Source organism: Canis lupus, chromosome 9, assembly GCF_011100685.1.
Source record: "Canis lupus familiaris isolate Mischka breed German Shepherd chromosome 9, alternate assembly UU_Cfam_GSD_1.0, whole genome shotgun sequence".
Taxonomy (NCBI): domain Eukaryota; kingdom Metazoa; phylum Chordata; class Mammalia; order Carnivora; family Canidae; genus Canis; species Canis lupus.
In genome coordinates, this window is record NC_049230.1 from 36,870,310 (window position 1) to 36,890,580 (window position 20,271).

General features: G+C 44.7%; 1 protein-coding gene and 1 non-coding gene across 9 annotated transcripts in view; both read right to left on the reverse strand.

The window, feature by feature from the left end:
• The window catches only part of ACACA (acetyl-CoA carboxylase alpha), a 283,891-nt gene continuing 263,620 nt past the window's right edge, over positions 1–20,271 (reverse strand). For all 8 annotated transcript variants that reach the window (XM_038548036.1, XM_038548037.1, XM_038548038.1 and 5 more), the window contains 4 exons: positions 11,781–11,935; positions 10,960–11,130; positions 3,442–3,578; positions 1–2,361 (listed from right to left, as the gene is read on the reverse strand). In XM_038548036.1, the coding sequence (XP_038403964.1) occupies positions 2,238–2,361; positions 3,442–3,578; positions 10,960–11,130; positions 11,781–11,935 (587 nt within the window). In that variant the 3' untranslated portion in view covers positions 1–2,237. The remainder of the gene's footprint in view (positions 2,362–3,441; positions 3,579–10,959; positions 11,131–11,780; positions 11,936–20,271) is intronic.
• LOC119873505 lies at positions 18,766–18,949 on the reverse strand. The gene has a single exon (XR_005365110.1). It is a non-coding gene; the product is annotated as a U2 spliceosomal RNA (small nuclear RNA).

Genomic DNA, 20,271 nt, shown 5'->3' on the forward strand with positions numbered 1-20,271 from the left:
TCTTCTACAAATGTGGAGGTTTATTTCAACAAAATGTGAAACGAATACATTTGACTGATGCTCCTTGCTCATCAGGGTATGTGTCCATCGAATTCTCAAAGAGACAAGTGAAGGCTGCTTTGTGAACGAAGTGAATATGGCAATCTCAGCTCAAGCAAGTCTTGGTCAATACATCATTTATACTCCTCCTAGCTCAGTAACCTTGCATATGTAATGGGCTGGGGGAATATTAGATTGCTCAATTTCTATGGCTCTTCCTGGCTTCTCTGTATGAAAACCCCCTGTCTGGGGGCAGACCTACACTGAGGTGCTCTGGGGATGGGGGTTGGGAGGCAGGGTGGTAGGTAGGCATGACAGACTTCCAGAGAGGAACCGTATTCACTTAATGTGTCATAGTTTGGTGAAGAGGGAAAAAGTAAAACAAGTGTGACCCACCCTGCCTCTGAAGAAATGCCAGGGTGAGCACAGGGGTTTGTGCCACCTACAGGTATGTGGAATTTTGCTAATTACAGAAAAGAATAATCTGGTCCAAGACTAATCCAATATTTACTTAAGCTGATACCAGCAGTAGTGGATGCTTCTCTCTGGACTGAACATTGTTCCCCACCTTTTCCTGCCCTCAGCTCCAAGCTCCAGCAGGCAGGCAGTGGAATCTCCAGCCACACAGTGCCCATTTGCATGAGCCAGTCCCAAAGAAGGGGGTAGAGCTTGTTCTTGTGCGTGTACTATAGCGTTAAGGCTCAAAACTGTAGCTTGTACAAAAGTATTCATACCACTCTACTAAAATGTCTTAGTGATTGATTTCTTCCTTGGTCATCAGAGACAAATGCAATTAGCTGCACTGTGAAAACCGGATGCTACACCAGCCCTGATCACCTGCCACTCCTGCTTGAGGAACACCAATGGGGGGAGTCCAGAAACTCTTTCCTTGAATAAACAGGTTGTTGAAAAGAAACTCTCTCCACCACTGGTGAGGAGGCCCCAGCCGCTGGCCGAGGAGGGACCAGTGAGCCTGGAAGACAACAGCACCACGATGGAGTTGTAGATAATCTTAAGGTCATGTGGATTCTGTGTTCCCCGGAAGCCTGCTCACATCGGGGAAGACCAGTTTCTGTGCTGAGAGGTCACACCAGGGTTCCTTTCAGCAGCTGTGGGGAGACCAGCTGTATCTGCTGCTTGTGGACATTCCAGGAAGAGACAAGACCTGGAGGGAAGAGGGATGTCCACTGCTAGGAGAGTTGCTCTGGAAATAGAGCTGAGTGACTCTGGAGGCACTAGTAACCTTTTAGAACTATCAAAGCTCCAGGCTTAATAGTAAGTAATAACTTTCCAAGTTCTAAAAAAGAGAGATTATCTGGCCCACTTTCCCTATGGCATGAGTTATTACTTCCCATCAGTGACACAAAGGGCCAGGCCCCCCACCCCCACTCCTCTTCTGCCCTAGCTTGGGCTACTGCACTGCCTATGTGGCTACCAGCAAGTGCAACAGCTGGTTGAGCAGTGATATGCAAGGTAGTGATAGTTCAACCATCTTTCCATTTGTTCTAAGAGAATCAAGCCCACAGTCAAGGCCCCTAAATCAACAATGTGACTTGGTCTATCTTCTTTCTTTGCTTCTTAAGTCACAGTTTTGCCCTCATCTTTGAGTTCTCATGTAGCTTGCAGATTTCATACTCCATGAAGAAACAAGTACCTTGGTGTGATTAAACCAGGAACTAGTCCTCTCTCGTACCTAGTGCATACCGGGCTGAACATGGAGGTAAAAAAGACAATGGACTTGAGGCTTTTTCCCTGCCCCAGCCCTCCTCTGCTGCCTCTGGCTGCAGGCTCATGGAGCCGGGGCTAAGGGAGGGCTTCTGACTGCCCGACAACACTTCACATTTCCCTGGGCTGGGACCAAGGAGCTGTCAGGACAGGAGCAGCAGCCCTGCTTTTATGTAGTGAGACCTCACGGTACAGGCTTGTACCCTTCATTGCCTTCGTGAGTCATTGCAGGAAAGGAGGGCTGTAGTCACAGACAAAATAATAAATACTGAACAGGATGGGTGTGACCAGTAGGGGCTTTGTGACCCTATATCCCATTATGTCATGCATAACTGAAAACGTTCGAGGGGGAAGCAAAATGCCATTTGGATGCCAGTGCTGGGTCTTCTGTGCCTTCTCATTAGAGTGGTTTCAGCTGTAAGAGGCAGCTCTAGCCCTTTTCTCCAGAGGCAGGGATGGGCAGGAAGCTCTTTCTACGTTGAAGGGGAGTCCATCGTGGAGAGGATCCGTACGACTTCTGCTCGCTGAGTGGGTGAGATATGCTGAGTCATATGGACGATGGAGTCCATGGCAACCTCGGGATTGGCCTGTACCAAGCTGGAGAGGAAGATTGGGGATGGTGAAGAAGAGAGAAGCAGAAGTGTCTAGATGGGGAGCGAGGAAGTTAAGAACTACCTGATAACATGCTAATAGAATCCACTGCAGATATATCAGGCACCACCTCACCTAATTTGTTTTCCTATATGAAAAAAGTCCCCAGCAGCAAGGCAGGTACAAAAAGGACCTGACACGTTTTTGCTACGTCAAAAGGTAAGGAATTACTTAAAAAACCCTAAAAAACCAAAAACCTGAACCAAAAAACCCCCCCAAACCAATAGGGACATGTCAGAGAGTGGAACCAGCACAAAGGTGCTTCCACTGGCTAAATCTGGGACATTTTGGGCATTAAAGTTAAGTGTAATAATGAATTGCAAATTATTTTAAAAAATATAAATTCATTATTGGCGTAGGCTAATGAACATGTACATGAATGGGGGGAGAGAGAAGACTGCTCACGGAGACTGGAGTGAGGACTGTGGAGGACAGAGAGTTGGGAAGTTCTCCTTTTTGCAACCTTGCCATAAAAACTGGATCAGACACGGGTCAGCCAGGAATGCCTGAAAATCCTGATGAGGAACAGGACATCTCCATGGCCTTAAAGTGTCTCCCCACAGATTGCCTATTAGGTGCAATGGGGAAAATCAGTAATCATACAGTGGAGAAATCGAGTAACATCTTGGCCAGGTTATTCTAACATCAGTAGGAGCAAAGGACAGGTCTCCAGATGTGGTACCCTGTGAAGGCTACTTCATGTATGTAATATTCCAGTGGAGAATGTAGCTGCCATGGAATCAGCTTTTCTCACAGTCTGAAGATCTGCACTTGTAGCTAATAGTTGGGCACAATGAACTAAGCCTTCATCTAGTGGAGATTACTAAGTGCCCTAGAGCCCAGCAACTGAGAAAGAATTGTGTTTCAGGGCTCTATTTTTACTGGAGGGTTCATTACAGCAGTCTCCAACAGAAAAAACCCACAAAGACTGTAAGGCATCATCTCACGATTTGTTCTTAAATCTTAGCTCCTTCCAAAGAAGTGAGCCCAATTTCTCCTACGCAAGTTCCCCAATGCGGGTCTCACCTGCGGATCTGCTTGAGGACATAGTCTCTGCTGATATATTTGATGTTTTCCTCGATTACTGAGCGAACACCATCTTCCTCGGTCAGCTGTTTCTCCAGCCACTCCACCAGGTCCTTGTTATTGTCCCAAACGTAGGCCTGTAAACAACAACTCCTGGTCAAACACCGGGGCTAGGCTGGACACTCTGTTCACTTTCTGGAAAATTCACTCCAACAGCTGGCTCAGTAAAAAAGAGTTGTTCAAGTTTTTCCACTATTGTTGGCATTGTAAAGAGGAAAGAGGCCTCAGGACAGGAGCTGTCCTCATTCTCTCTTTTCTTCTTTTGGTACAAGATGCATCTTTGAAGCATTCGCTTGGGCCCCTGGAGGCATCAGGGCTCACACCTGACTCAAGTCCTCTCATTCTAGGTTTTTACCTATTCCACTAAGGCTGAGAGAATGTAATCACCTGATGGACCTGAGAGAGTTAAAAGCCCAAATTGTTTAATCAAGTTCTGATTGTGGGGAGCCTGCCTGGTTCAGTCAGTAGAGTGACTCTTAATCTTGCAGTTTTGAGTTCGAGCCCCACGTGGGTATAGACTTTACTTAAAAAATAAAAATTAACATGTATTTAAAAAAAAATAAAAATGAAGGGGCGCCTGGGTGGCTCAGTCATTTGAGCATCCGACTCTTGATTTTGGCTCAGGTCATGATCTCAGGGTTGTGAGATCGAGCCCTGTGTCCAGTTCCATGCTCAGTACAGAGCCTGCTTGAGATTCTCTCTCCCTCTTCCTCTTCCCAACTTGTGCATATGCTCTCTCACTCTCTAAATACGTACATAAAATCTTTAAAAAAAAGGGAGGGGGGGATCCCTGGGTGGCTCAGCAGTTTAGCACCTGCCTCTGGCCCAGGGCGTCATCTTGGAGTCCCGGGATCAAGTCCCACATCAGGCTCCCTGCATGGAGCCTGCTTCTCCCTCTGCCTGTGTCTCTGCCTCTCTCTGTGTCTCTCATGAAAAATAAATAAAATCTCTTAAAAAATAAATAAATAAAAAAATGAAATGTGTTTTTTCTGAGGAAGTGAGACACAATTTTAAAAATGTAAGTCTCTAGCCCCCGCCAGGCTGGCAGATGAGTTGCCTGGTTGTGGAAGTCTCTTTCAATGAGGCCTGGGGGGACTGATGTGTGGGAAGTCTTGCTGCTAGGGGAGAGCCAACAGGTCAGAAATCGACCCCCCATTTTACCTTCTGAGAATATTCTAAAGGTGTAAGGCGTCTGTAACCCTGAAAGTCTCGACAAACCACCTTGTGCCTTTTTTTCGAGATCATTTAGCCGAGTATTTCCTAGGTAGTTGACTACATAATAATTCAGGAGTGTGTTAGAACCTAATAGCCTTCTCCTTGCTCTCTTCTCCTCTCATTTTCTTTACAAATCATTTAGGAATCGTTTTGTTAATGGTTTCCGGAAAACCAAGTACCACCATTAGGGCTCATTCATATTTATGTCATTTTGTTTGGGTAATTAAACACAAAGCTCGTCATTTAAAGGTGCGCTATCCTTCTCTGTTATCACTAACGAAGTCAAAGTCAGAATGACAATGAGTTTGGAGCTGTAATTTAATAGGTGGGTGCATTAGGGACTCTCAGAAGCTTTGAGGCTTGAGCTGTGGCTCAGGAATCCTGCATACCAGCAAGGCGTCAGTGCCACAATTTTAACTTCAGGACCCACAAGGCACAGAGGGAAGGTCTTCTTCACACCCTTCAAGGGCAGCACTCAGTCAGAAACTAAGCACTGTGTGGTTTTCTAACTTTCTATTTCATGCCTTCATAAAGAATGGTTTTTCACAGACTCTTGCTTCATCTCTAACTTAGCTGGTGAGTTAGCTATGACTGGTTATTTATTACATCACGTGACTGACTTCCACATTTCTAAAAGTTCTTAAGGAGTCCTTCACAGTTAAAGGATTAAGGAGCCCAGGATTAAGGGTCAGCAGTGTGCCCTTTCTAGTTCTTTCTCTGGCCCCCAACATGCCTGCTCTGTTTGGAATAATAGACACAAAGATCAGCTCTCCTGGCCAGGGTGGGATGGCCAAGCTGGCGTAGGCCCAAGCAAGACTTCCCACCTCTCAGTGCCTCGTCAATCTCTACTGACAAAGAGGAGGGATGGTGATGTTGCCCCTACAATGCAGTGGTCTTCACTCCAGCATCCTAGCACCAGTGTACCCTGCATATGGACTGGATATACTGGGATTCTTACCCGCTGCCACCTGAACTCAGACATTTCCATCTCTATCATTGGCAATTTAGACTTCTCTAAGGCTTGAGAACTTATGCACATGCCCCTACTTATGCAGATTTTGGGGGCTGGAAAAAATAAAACGGTGAATGCTTCTTGGGTTTCAGAATGGAAAAAAAAAAAAAAAAACAACACAACTAGATTTATCCAAGAATCACAAAGCCTTTAGTTTAGGAGAATATTTAATACTCTTATTAATCATTTTTAATCCGTTTGCTTTTAATTAAGAAACAGCATGATGCTTTCCTATCAACATATGCCAGGGAGCAGATTAATTGTGGCTTAAGATAACTCTCCTTGATTGGTGTAATGTATTAGCTAACGAGATGCCTGCTTCTAACGATGCTCAGACAGTATGCTGGAAAGCCAGCTACCCTCTAGAGGAAACTCTTCTGTCTTCCCCTCCCACAGCCATAGAATATGCTAGGTGTTTAAATTAAACATTAAAAAAGTTCCTAGATAGGATTAAAGCAACGCATTCCAAGTTTTGGAGTTGTTGCTCTAAAGTCTCCTCTTTGAAAACATGGGCCCCATGTATGGAAGATTTGCTGTTCGCTCAAAATATGACAACTGGATGACAACCACCAAACCTTAGTAAAGTTTTCATCACGGCAGAGTATACAAAGGCGAAGGGGTTGCAAATCCCAGTCAATAGCATTTGTAGCAAGAATAAACAAATGTAAGCATCCACAGTGCCACAGGTTTTTCCAAATGGGTCTGGGAGGGTTTGATGTACTGTTGTGGCCTAACTGCTTTTAACTAGGAAGAGCAAGGCTCCCTTGTATGGAGGGAGGGAGGCTACTCCTTGTTTGCCCTCCTAGAACAGAGATGGAGGACTCATCATTCCAGGCATCCAGAAAGATGGGCCAACCCTATTCATAGAAAGAAAGCCATTATCATTTCCTCCCTTAAAATTATGAAAATGTGGCTAATTATTCCTAGTGTTCCAAGTGTGGATTTTAGAAGCAAGTGTGAAATGCTGGGCTGCTCATTTCTTGACAGGCCTGGGCTCATAAGTCACCTGCCTCACACTCATGACAATCAGAACATTCTAATACCAATAAAGTATTAATAATTAAACATCACAACACTGGCCTTAAAATAAATGTTCAGCAGATACTTTATCTTTCTCTGCATCAGTGGATAAGTATCTCAGGCACTATGCAGTCTCGCTAATTGTATGTACTAATTAGTCTATCGCACAAAATCTAAATGACCTGTTTAGAAAGTTTCCTTTCTAAGTATTGGATAGCTGTTAAGTCCTCCTTATTCACTGTACAGGAGGACCAGAGAGTGACCAGGGCACAGTCTGATGGATGTGCGTCCTGATTTCCATGCCCTATAGATAGCCTACCTTGTGAGCTATCTGGAGACACCTCTAGCAATGTGATTTTTTCTGAAGCTTAGGAGTAAAACAGCAAACAGCCATGTGGGCTGGGGTGGCCTGTGGACCCCATCTCCTCACAGCTACTCCAGTCTCAGCCCCAGGCTGACCCAGGGCCAAAAAATATTTTCCAGGTTCTGCCTTCCCTGGCTGCAAATCAGAAGTTTGGTGCATGAGACTTGTCCAGGGGTAGTTTGAGGCCAGGCTCTGGGGACAGGGGAACTTGACCCTACGAGTGGCACTTTGTCCTCTGTCATCCTCACAAGGGCCTCCACTGATCAACCATCACATTTAGAAATCCAGAGTAAGAGTGACTGGGTAGTGAATGATCAGGATAATAAGAATGCGTTACGGCACCCTAGATTGTGGATAAGTTAGAGCAGGCCTAATGAAAAGACAGTACTGAGAAGCTACTGTGCTCATGGCTTCTGCTACGATCATGAAGTTACACATCTGTAGCTCTTAGTTTATGTTATTGTTTTACCCTCTGACACAGGTTGTGCTGAGAGAAAAGGAGCAAAACGGGCCTCTTTTGTGTGTCTATGGAGTGCCAAGCACTGTGCTCCATACCTTATTTCTCATGTCATTTGAAACTCATTGAACCCTGTAAAAGAAACATCATCTCTGTTTTACACAGGAAGGGGCAGAGGCTTAAATAAATATCATGTCCAACTCAGCAAGGTTGAGATGCCAAAAATTTATGAGATTCCAAAGACCACGTTCTGCTCACGGGTTCTAATCTCAGTTTCTACTACTGGAGCTTGGGGGGTTGGGGGAGGTGGGGGGTGGAGAGGATCAGTCTTTGAAAAACCACATACCTCAGACTATGGATCTAAGAATTGAGAGAGAGAACCTACCCGCACAACAGCCGCACACCATATTCCTATGACCCAATTTAAACCTAAGTTCTTGGTATTATTTTCAGGGAGCTGCAGTAATGCTTTTCTTCTCTTGCAGTGAAGCCCTGAACCATAAACCTTACTACTTCCTACAATAGGACTGTCCCAGTGGGTTCCAACAGAGTCCTGTGACTCCTGGGAACAGGTTCCTCTCTGGGAAACAAAAGAATTTGCCCTGCTAAGTTACATAACATCACAGTGTCTTCAAATTTTCTGCCCCCAAATCTCTTTCTTCAGGATTATGATTAAAAAAACAAATTCGCTGGGACAAAAGAACACACAGCATGGCTGATGCCTATCACTAAAGCCCTTTCCCTGCCAGTAGCCACCGTGAGGATCAGAGGGTCTCCTCCTGGTGCAAAGCCAAGGTCTGGACTTGGTCGGTGTCTACACTTGAGACACAGTGCACATTATCTATCACTGTTTGAAGAACCAAAAATGGGGGGCAGCCGACATTTTTAAGGTTTTAAGCCATTCCCAAACATGGAGCTGATTCTATGTCAGCCCTTCAGAGGCAGCACAGATGGCTTTTGCACAGTGCAACACTTTTCTCTCAAGGGCGCTACAGATTTTATCACCCACCCCACACTAAACTAGGTCCTACTGAGCCTACAGAATATGGAAGGAGGCTTCAAAACCACATCATAGCATCACTGCCCTTCCTTTGTCTCCTCAGCTGTCCTCCTGGACTAAAGAGCTCAAGAAAATGTGGTCTTTTGTAAACAGGAGGGAGGGGGTAGCCTTAGTTATTAGGTACAGTTGGGCCCAGTGCCTCAGGCAGCCTCCTGACCTCCTGGGGCTGCGGTTGTCTCCTGCACTTGATTTACAGCTGGACTCTGTGTACCTACATCTCTACGAGATGGCCAGGACCTGCTCTCTAGATGCACCATCCCCTGGATATAGGATGCTAAGGGACAACTGAAGGGCCCTCCCCCCACCACCTCACTTCATGCTTGGAAGGAAGCGATTCCTTCTCACCCCTGTGCTTACGGAGGCCGTGCACGTCCATTACTGACTAATGTGGTAGGCAGGGGGTGCAGGCCTCTCCTGGCCACACACACACACACACACACACACTCCATTTACCTAGCCAGCAACTCTTAACTGGAGAACAACCTCTTATTTTACACTTGCGTGACTTTCAATGCCAACTTCCACTAGAAGCTGCCAGTAGCCACTGACAAAATTGTCTCACTCAATTATGATGCCACAGACTGACCTTAACCTGAACCAGATGTCGCATAAGGCTGCGCTCGCCCACTGCACATCTGAAATATTTATCTAAAGAAGCTTTTCAGTCGTAAAGAAATGGGTAGGCTTAACACATAAAGGTGAATCTTAGAAGCACCCAGATTCACTGGCTTTAACAATGATGGTGAATCCTCGGAGTTCCTTCCTGAGAACAGTCAGCAGAGACGTCAAGCAACACTTTGCAGGAAGAAGCTGAAGGGCCTGCGCTCCCTCAAGAGTATGCTAACCCAGTAGGCACCAAATATTCTGATCAAAATATCAGGAAAAGACACTTTCAGCATATACTACCAATATTCTGATAAAATGTATATATGATATATATGATTTACTTTTAACCCATGTAAGAACCACCAATAAGGGTCAATTATTTTTCTTAGTAAAAGTAAATAGAGAAATAAAAGTTCCAACTCTTTCTTCTCACCCTCTCATGGACTGTCTTGTGCAGCCCACAATTTCAGGACCAAGTGCTGGTATCTGGTCAACTTGGGCTCAGACCTATCCCTTCCCAGCCCTGGGGCAAGAGTAGCAGGGAGGCACTAGTCCAAGCCCTGTGTCCTCTCCATGAGATCAGCCCAAGAAGATGTGGGATTCATAGTTCCCCGCAGGCAGGGTACACATTTCTTTTCAGCTCAGATTTGAAATCAGAAGACCTTTAATTGAAGCCTTAGCATCTCTTGCCTACATAACCATCACCCCCAATTAGGCTTCTTGCTCCTGACCCCTGCAGTTCTATCCCCCACCCAGTCTTCTGAGCGATTTTCCGACAACACAAATCAGAACATGTCATTCTGCTGCTTTGAATACCTCAATGGCTTCCCACAGACATCAGTCCAAACCCTCAACACATATGCTATGGCCTGACATGATCCCAATCTCTGAGCCATCCTGAAATATCTCCAGTGCTTTGGATGAATGATACTGTTGCTATCAGGCCTTGAAACATGCCATTCCTTCTTTCTGGAACATTCCTCCTATCTTCTGGCCACCTTCACCCCCATCCCAATCTTTTCTTCTGGTTTATTCCTACTTTGTTTTCAGGTCTGCTGAGATACCATTGCTAGAAGTCCTTGACTCTCCTCCTCCTTCCCACAGAGTGGCTCAGGTGTCCTTCTCTATGCTCCATGATGTCCTGGGTTTGCTATGTTTAGTATCAGCCATACTGCTGTACGTGACCTCACAGCCAATCTATCTCCCCCTTGAGATGGTGGGCTCTGTGTGGATAGGAATAGCATCTGCCTCTTTCACTTTTGGGGCTTAATGCAGTATCTGGTATACAGTAAGTCTTCAAAAAGGTCTACTGAATGATAGAACGAGCAGCAAAAAAATGTCCTACGACCTCTTCTAACAAGCCATTGAGACGTGTTCCTGTGTGGGAAGGGGACAAGGCATAGGCCTGTATGCTTCCCTTCCACTTCTGCCTTTAGAGACCTGGGGATTCTTTTTTTTTTTTTTTTTTTTTTTAATTTTATTTATTTATGATAGTCACATAGAGAGAGAGAGAGAGAGAGAGAGGCAGAGACATAGGCAGAGGGAGAAGCAGGCTCCATGCACCGGGAGCCTGACGTGGGACTCGATCCGGGGTTTCCAGGATCGCGCCCTGGGCCAAAGGCAGGCGCCAAACTGCTGTGCCACCCAGGGATCCCAAGACCTGGGGATTCTTAGGTGGGGGTGAGGGGCAGAGTATGAAGGTTCTTCTGGGGGCATCCACCTACCTTCACAGTTCCTTCCACTTCTACAAACCAGCGCCGTAGCATGGCCTGGATCTGGCCATCGGTCAGCTCTGGGTTGGCATTGTGGATTTTCTTTTTGACCAGGTCCTCCAGCAGGAGACGCCTCAGCCGCCAATAGAAAAAGGTACGGGATGTTTTCCAATCCAGGATGTCCTACATATAGACAAGAATAGGCTCAGTCATCTCAGCCCGATCCCTGCTCAGAGCCCAGTGCAGAGAGAACTCCACGGCACAAAAACGTACTCTCTCACAAGCCCCTCAGAGACTGGCCGTGACTCTAGCACTTGCCACTGTCTCCCCATTTTGGAGCTGTGGCCCCCTGTCCAGAGCACCGGGCATAGCAATGGGCCTTGTGAATGTTAAGTCCATGTGTGGCTGCAGTGTTCTGTGGAGGAGTCTGTGTGGAATTGCTTTGGAGCAGAATGGCTCTAACAACCTGCATGCAGACTCTATGTGAACTGGCTGCTGATGGAACTTGACACTGGAGTAATCCACAGCCTGAGGACCACCTAGGCAGCTGTCCCCAGGGGAGGTGCACCAGACTCAGTTTCCCACCAGTAAAATGGAGAAAGCCTTCAGAGGGGTCCATGATAATATAAACCATAAACTGCTTTGGTGATAATGGATACACAAAAAAGGGATAAGTCTCTCCAAAAAAATTGAAAACAGTTTGATCTGCACATGCTGTTTTAATCCAACCTTAACAACTTCCTGCTCGTGAGCCTCTGTGCATGAGACATACACTTGCTTGCTCGCTTGCAGGTCTCTGACAAGTCAGGAGAAGTGGCAACCACTGTACTTACATTAATAACACCCTTCTCCTGCATCCGGCCTGGTGTGTCGTGCAAGTCAGCAAACTGCACGGCTACCTGATGGTAAATGGGAATTAGGAATTCCTCCCGCTCCTTCAACTTGTTCTCCAGCTCCTTCCGCTCAGCTGCGCTGAGCTCTGGGGTGCCTGCAATTAAATAAACCTGCCCGTCACACTCTGTGGTGACCAGGAATCTCTCTGCACAGAAGCAGCTACAATTATGAAAGCTCAAAAACACCACCCTCCGTGTCCTGGCTTTCCATTGTCTTCACCACCTCTTTGCTGAGTAACAAAACTCTGGAAGATGCCAGACTGGCCCTTATCTGGCCACGGGGAGCCCACATGTCCTCCTTTCCCCGTGGAGGTCACAGCGGTAATAGCAGCTATGGGAGTCCCTCTGCCCAAGTCTTTCTCTGAGTGGGAACAAACCACCACCCGGGGGCCTGTGTCTCTCATCGCCTCCCTGACAGCCAGGCCCCTTCCTGAGGGACACCATGCCTGTGCCTGGCTGACCAACATTAGAGCAGCTGAACTATTCTGCGTGTGGGACATGGTAGGGGAGTGGACCCTAAGCCTCCAGGCCTGCACCAGCAGCCCCTTCTTCTCCCATGTCCACATAAATCACATGCCCAAGGACTCCTAGGGCTGCAAGCCGTTATACTCCACGGTGTCTAATCTCAGGTTTGAAAACTCTTAACCTGAAATTAGTAGAATACACTCTAATTAGAGCCAGATCTGTGTGTCTCATGCCACCTCAGCAGATTGGGTTAGCCAGCTTCCTAGTCTACACGTGGGCTGCTACTGCCAGAACCAACCCCTGACCAGGGTGACAAAGTGAAAGAAGAGGGGAAAAGAGAAAGGCAATCCACAAATCCCATTTGGATCACTGACCCTATAAGCACACAGCACCCTCACCCAACAGATTCCTGTAAGGAATCTGGAATTCCTTCTAACAGGGAAGACCCCCCCACACACACACCCACCTTTCAATCAGTGCTGTCCCAGTAGAAGTGCTGCTATGTTGTGCTTTTCTTCCTAATTACTCTCAGAGTGGGACTTGTAATCAATACTGAAAATTTAGCTGCCTGCCTAGTAAAGAGGAGTGAGTCTAGCTGAAGGAGCAATAGGTGACAGCCCCTGGTGTTGGGGACAACCTGAAGTGCTTTGTCACCAAAGCTGACAAATAAATACATGACCACGGGTGATGGGTTGCAGAAGAGAAAGGTCTATTTCAAGCATGTCTGTCTGGGAACAGGCCTTGCTTTTTATGCCACTTATGAATCATATGCCATAAACAGCCTTGGGCTGCAGAGTGGGCTGTAAGTATTATAGATAAACACATGTTAATAGAACAGGGACGTAGCCATAGTACCCAGTTTCATTTTTATGGGGTTTTTTAGATGCCCACCCCCACCTCTTTTTTTTAAAGCCTATCACTACTTGAAAACTGTGAGGAAGAGAGCTGACAGCTTTCTCTTCTTGGGCTCTCACACAGAGGGCAATCACCGACCTATCACACTGGGGCCCAACACCTCAGCAGCCTTCTTTCCACACTAGACAGAGAGTAGGACTATGAAGGCCCATCCATTCTGGGGTGGATCTGCCCAAAGAATTGATGGGAGGAGAGCCAACCAGTTTCTTGTGAGATGAGACTGTCTCAATTGTAACCCCTGGACAGGAAAGCAAACATTTTTCCTTTTCTAGTAAAGAGGAACCAAGACTCCTTAGAGAAACAGTTGGCTCCAGGGCTGGGGCAAGGAATAAACAAGATGAGCCTGGAACATAGTGTCACAAAAAGCAAGAAAGCACTCAAGTGACTGAGACATATTAAAAGGCCACAGGAGCCAGCTTGAATATGCTCCCACTGGCCACATCTGGGACAGTCTGAGCATCAAACTGATCAAAAATAGGATGGTGATATTAATTACCAGAATATTTATGGAATGAAATAACCTGTGGTCCACTCTAATATAAATAATTAAATGGGGGAAGGGGGTAGGGAAAATTCTCTCTTCCAGTAGAATAATTAATAGACATAGAAGGAACAGTGGGATTAGAAAATCATCATTTTACCACCGTCACAGCAATTGATTCTGTCAAGAATTATCAATGGGTACTAAACTAGTAGGTGAGAGTTTGAGGAGGAACAGAATATTTATATTGTCTCAAAGTATCTCCTCACAATTATCAGCAAACAAAACCTTAAATAAGTAATCAAAATTACTGTCACCAAGAATAGGGCAAACTGACATGTGCCTGTTGATTCCTGATCATAAACAACACTTTAGCAATATCCTTGCCAAAAATGTGTTATCTGAATTTAACCATGGGGAAATATAAACCAAACCCAGATTGAGGACCATGCTACAAAAAGGGGCCTGTGGCACCTGGCTGGCTCAATTGGTGGACCATGTGACTCTTGAGTTTGAGCCCCATGCTGGGTGTGGAGAGTACTTAAAAAGCTTAGCCCCCTCCCTCACCAAAAAAGTGGCCTGTATTCTTCAAAAGAAAACCTCAAGATGATGATAGACTAAATAACTGAAAATAGACTGCAGTCTGTGGTCTAGGGTTAAGTTTCAGATCTGAACAACAACAAAAAAGTCTGTAAAGAACATTATTGGGACAATTGGTAAACTCTTGATATGAATCATGAATCAGATAGTAGTATTGTGTCAATGTTATAGTTCCTGATATAGATAAATGTCTTGGATTATATAAGAGAAAGTGTGTGTTCTTAGAAACACACACTAAATATTATGGATAAAGGAGCATAATGTCTATAAATTACTGTTGGATGGTTCACAAAATATGTGTGTGTTTAGAAAGTGGGTGAGCATGTGCATGTACATGAGCATACAGAAATGATAAAGCAAATGAGACAAGATGTTAGCAATGGGTAAATCTGAGAAAAAGGCGTCAGATGTCCTTTGTACTATTCTAGAAACTGTTCTGTGAAATCAAATCAAATAGAAAGTTAAAAAATAAGCCAAGCTAAAAAAAATGTTTTTCCTGGCTCCCTGAAGCCTAAAATCAGAAGTCAAAGTTAATATTTATGGGGTGCAGGGAGCTATTCTAAGTGCTTTCTATGAACTCAATCCTTACAACCTTGAAGTTGGTATTCTTACTATCCTCATCTTACAGATAAGCAAACTGAGGCACTGAGAATTTATGTAATTCATCAAGGTCATAAAACAAGGGAGGGGCAGAGCCAAATTTCAGGTACAGCAGCATGGCCTTCTAAGATTGGGGTACTCTATTATCTTGGTTCTTCTTGCTTACTTGGGGCAGAGGACAAATAAGTGCTTCAGTAGCAGAATCTCGTACATTTTAGAAAAGGCTAACTGACAATGGCAGGCTCCGGGCTGATAGAACTGAAGTTCCATCTTAGTCTCATTCCATAATGAGACAACCAGTCTCATTCCATAACCAAGACAATGTCTCCAATAATTCCTGCTCTGTAGGTCAGCCACGGTTTTCTAGGCATGACTAAGATTTTTATTTTTAAAACTTTGTCCTAATATTTTTGTGAACACAGATCATCATATTTACAATTACATTTAAAGTATCTGTTGAGATTATCTCCTGAATCAGGCATGTTTGTTCAATGGTTTCTTTTTATTTTTTTTTATTTTTTTATTTTTTATTTATGATAGGCACACAGTGAGAGAGAGAGAGAGAGGCAGAGACACAGGCAGAGGGAGAAGCAGGCTCCATGCACTGGGAGCCGACGTGGGATTCGATCCCGGGTCTCCAGGATCACGCCCTGGGCCAAAGGCAGGCGCTAAACTGCTGCGCCACCCAGAGATCCCCAATGGTTTCTTTATATCCCAAATCCCTAATACAGAGTGTGGCCCAGAGCATTACTCACTAAATATTCATCCTCCAACTTTCTTTACAGTCCACTCACCCCGCCTTTACATTGATTAGAACACAGTGTCACGTGGATTTGGTTGCACTGTTTCAGAATACCCAAAGTGAAGTTTTTTTTTTTTTTAAGTTTTATTTATTTATTCATAAGAGACACAGAGAGAGAGAGGCAGAGACACAGGCAGAGGGAGAAGCAGGGAGCCTGATGTGGGACTCGATCCCAAGACTCCAGGACCACACCCTGGGCTGAAGGCTAAACCGCTGAGCCACCTGGGCTGCCCTCAAAGTGAAGTTTTTATATGAGCCCAGACATGGATCCATGGTTGCCAAGGTGAAACAAAAATGTTTACTTCACTCCGTGAGTGGGCAGTCATCTCTACACCATCCAAGCAAGCAGTAACTCTAGACTCATTCATTATAGGGATCTAAGAACTTGTCCTTTTGATACTGTTGAGGAGTGTTTAAAAGTTCATATAGGGTAGCCTGGTGGCTCAGGCATTTAGCACTGCCTTCAGCCCAGGGTGTGATCCTGGAGACTCGGGATCGAGTCCCACGTCAGGCTCCCTGCATGGAGCCTGCTTTTCCCTCTGCCTGTGTCTCTGCCTCTCTCTCTCTCTCTCTGTGTACGTCTCTCATAAATGAATAAAAAAAAACTTAAAAAAAAAGTTCATGTAGATGGCTTCTGGGACATGGGACCTGAAAGGCACTGAACCTATATCTCCACATCACTTGTCCGCCTTCCCTATTTTCCCTTCTTCAGTCTAAGGCTGCCCATGACTTATAAATTATGCACACTTCTCACTAAGGGCAGAGTTCTTGGTATCTTCCATGAGTCATTTGACTGTATGTTTTCTCCTTAAACAGTAAGTCTGAGCTTGAGAGAGCACATTGTTCACTTTTTTGTGTTGTAGAAATAGGCTGGGACTGTAAGTTCAGAGCCACATTCAGGCACAGCAATGTTCAGGCCGGAGACTGGTTGTACAATGGGACTACAGTCTTACATTACTCCTGTACTCGCCGGCAAGTATAGTCCTGAGCACCCTGAGCATCTGCTTTCCACTGCTGGAACTTGGCCACTCATGCTCCAATCCCAGGGTCCCTGAAACCAGCTGGGCAGGCTTCAGACTTAAGGGTAGCTTCTTGTGTTATTGTAAGATCAAGAACTAACACAATAGCAGGTAAAAATCACAGCCCTGCCAGGGACAGGGGATGGCAGGACCATGGATATGGATGAATAGGAAGTTCCAGACCTTTAGAACATCATTCCTCTGGGTAAACAACCAACACTGTGCTTGTATATAACTGTATGTGTTACACACATGTGCATACCTGTACCATATACAACACAAACCATTTACTGAGCACTTACTATGTGCCAGGAACTATACTTAATGCTTTCAGGATCGCAGAGCTTGTAAAATCACCATGCACAATTCAGACCTAGGTTTGGTCAGCTGTTAATACTACAGACCTTTGTGTGACTGAGAGCTTTCCGAGTTGCTTCACATATGTCATCTCTAATCCTTCTAACAACCCAACCTTACAGACAGGGCATCTATTTTACAAATGAGAAAACCAAGGTGCTGAAATGTAAAGTTACTTGCCCACTGGCATCCAGCTGTGAAGTAGCAAAGTCAGGATTTACACTTGGGTCTGGCTATCTCCAAAGCCTGTGTTCTTCCACACAAAATGGCACAAACAGTGGCCAAGCAGGTATCCTGGCAGTGGCCACAGCAGGTCGGTCGGCTGGAGAGTTTAGTTCATTGCGTTAGGAAAGCAGTGAAGAACAGAGCTCAGCACTGGGTGCAGAGGAGGACCTCTGGGCTTAGGAGTACAGCGTCCTGGAAACAGGGTCTTAGCTTTACCAAGTTGGAGAGGCAGAGAAAGCTGGCTCCTGGACTAACAGAGGTCTTTCCTACCCAATCAAGCTATTCTAGAGCTTTAAAAGAGTAACCAAAAAATAAACACCTGTAATGCTCTAGCCCTCCTGAGACTAGGAAGATCACAGAACCCAAAGGTTGCCTTGCTTGATTCCTTTCTTCATGCTTCTGATCACAGTTCAAAACCTACCTCTAAAAGTATCAAAGCAAGGAAAATACACAAGCAGAGGATGTGTGTATTTTAAAATGCACATGAGAAAGTCAAGGATTTGTGTGCTTTAAGTGAGGGGAGAAAAGGTTTGCTAAATTTTATTTTCGAAAAAAAAAAAAAAAAAGGCTGCTCTTAAGCTAGTTAGACCCTTGTGTAGCACACCGAGGGCCCCTCTCTCCTTGTAGAGCAAAGCAGCCAGCCCTGGTAATGATTTAGGGGAGATTAACAAATATGTCAATGTCTATTTTCTGCTTAATTTAAAAGCGGCGTCTATAAAGATTTTTGACTTCTGAACCCTGTTCTCCTGAAAGAAAGAAGGTAAGAATGAGGAGGGGGATAAAGAGTGATTATCCTATCATTGATCGTTTGTCAGGAGCATTTCTTATTCACTGGACTATTGTAAAAAGCTAAGCTCTCGATCAATCCTGTAAGCTCCCTGTACAATTAAATATCTTGGAATGGTTTTCTTTCTTTTCTAGCCAGATTGCAGGGCCTCAGGGTTTTTAGGAAAGCAAGTCGTTGTGTGTGTGTGTGTGTGTGAGTGTGTTTAAGAATATGCTACAGGGAGGAAAGTCATTCTTTCTAGAATTCTACTTTAGGAAAAGGCTGAAAAGGAGAAGAAAGGTAGATTACTCCTATCTTTTCCTTCCCAAAATAAAAAGTCCTTATGAGTTTCTAAAAATCCAACCTTATAGTTAAAAAAATATTTTAATGTAAAGAGCTAAATCCAGAAGAGGCAGTACTACCATTCTGATCAAGTAAGAAGAGGTAACGTTACTGTGATGCTGTTATAGGCTAGAATTGTTGAAGTACTTTCCATCTCCTCTAGTCCTTACGAACATCCTAAAAGATGGCTACCTCACAGATGAAGACACTGAGGCACAAAAAAAGTGAAGTAACTTACCTAAGGCCGCAAAGCTAGGAAACCATGGAGTTGGGGTTTGGGCTCAGATAGTCTGGTTTCAGAGCCCATATTCTTCTTAAATTCTTCTTCTTTTTATTTATAAAATTTCCCCCAGAAGGGTTGCATGGTTCCTGGAAGTACTGCCAATGAGTGCAGTGGATGGGGCAAGCTCCTATCCTATCCATCTCCTAATTCCCAAAATCCATTTAACATACTGTCCTCGGATAGAGGACATATCAGATATTAAACTGATAAGAACAGATGTATACTTGATCTTAGCCAAGAAGCTGAGAAGCAATACAGGGCCAATGCCCTTTAAATGAAACAAGTTAAATTGACCCACAAGTGTCCACAGGGCAGCAGTCTGTCAGGTGTTCCTAGGGCCAGGACATAATAAAAAGCCACATCTCTCCTCCATGGGGTCAAAACTAGAGAGAAGCTTCCAAGGAGAGAGCTGATTTCTGCAGCAGGAGGTGTTTTTTACCCAGCCATGACACTGAAGGAGGGCAGGAGGAGGGAAGCCTCACCCTATGGCCAAACAGATCACATCCTATGGTGTAGGATTTGGGGGGAGGGGGGGACCTTCAAAGCTTAGAATAAAAATCAGACTGGTAGGTTGAAAATTCTCTGCTTAGTCAAAGGTACTAGGTGACTTTGCAGAAATCTCTTTTCTGTGCTCAGTTTCTCGTTTATGTAACAACAATCCTAAGCTAGCAAAGAGGAAAAATGTTTTATAAAGGAATGTGATATTAAAGGGTTTTCTATTTTTTTAGTTATACTAAGGAGCCTATGTAAATTTAAACCCAATTTCAACTTTTATGGGCCCTTCTTCCTTCTCTTAAGAAAGCAATTTGCTTTGATTGGTTAAATACTTATGAAGCTAAGGAAAAGGACAAGACCACCCTCCTCACTCAGCTCCAGAAAAATCTCAGATATAAGAACACACAGCCGTACTTCAACCTTGAGACTGAAAAATCAGCATTAAAAAGACTGGAATCTTATTAAGATTCAGAAGTATAAACATAAGTAGCTGTTTAAAGATCTGTGTAATCACATTTTCGATGTTGAAAGAAATTTCTCTCTAAAGATAGTAAGATAGGGTGAAAAAAAACCCTTGCAAAATGATTTCTGTATCCATCACAGGTGTGCCTTTCTTTACACAAAAGCATTCTGGAAAAACTGTGTAAATCAGATCCTGTTTTAAATGCCTTAAGGGAGCTATTTAGAAGGAACCCTGCAGTGAATCCTTTGGTAAAGCCAATAATCCTTTTGTAATGGGAATAATTTCTCCCAATGTATCTAGTTTTTTTAAAATCCTATTTTCATATATCTGCTTTTCTTCAAAGGGGGCCACACCTCCCAGAGGTTTCCAAATAGGAATAAAAGAATCTGCTACTCTCCCCACAGCCCTGTGCCCCCACGCAAACGTCCACACGAGAGAGTCAGGAAGTTGCACACAATTCTCTTAATTCTCATGGCAGTTAGGTCTCAAAGTCTTTACTATTTTATTTTTCTTAGTTGCTCCCCTGAGTCTAGTGGGTAGAGGGATGGGGTCAGCTGGGACCAGGTGGGGAGCAGGATCTCTCAGACATATTCTGATGACAGCCCACAGGCGGCAGAA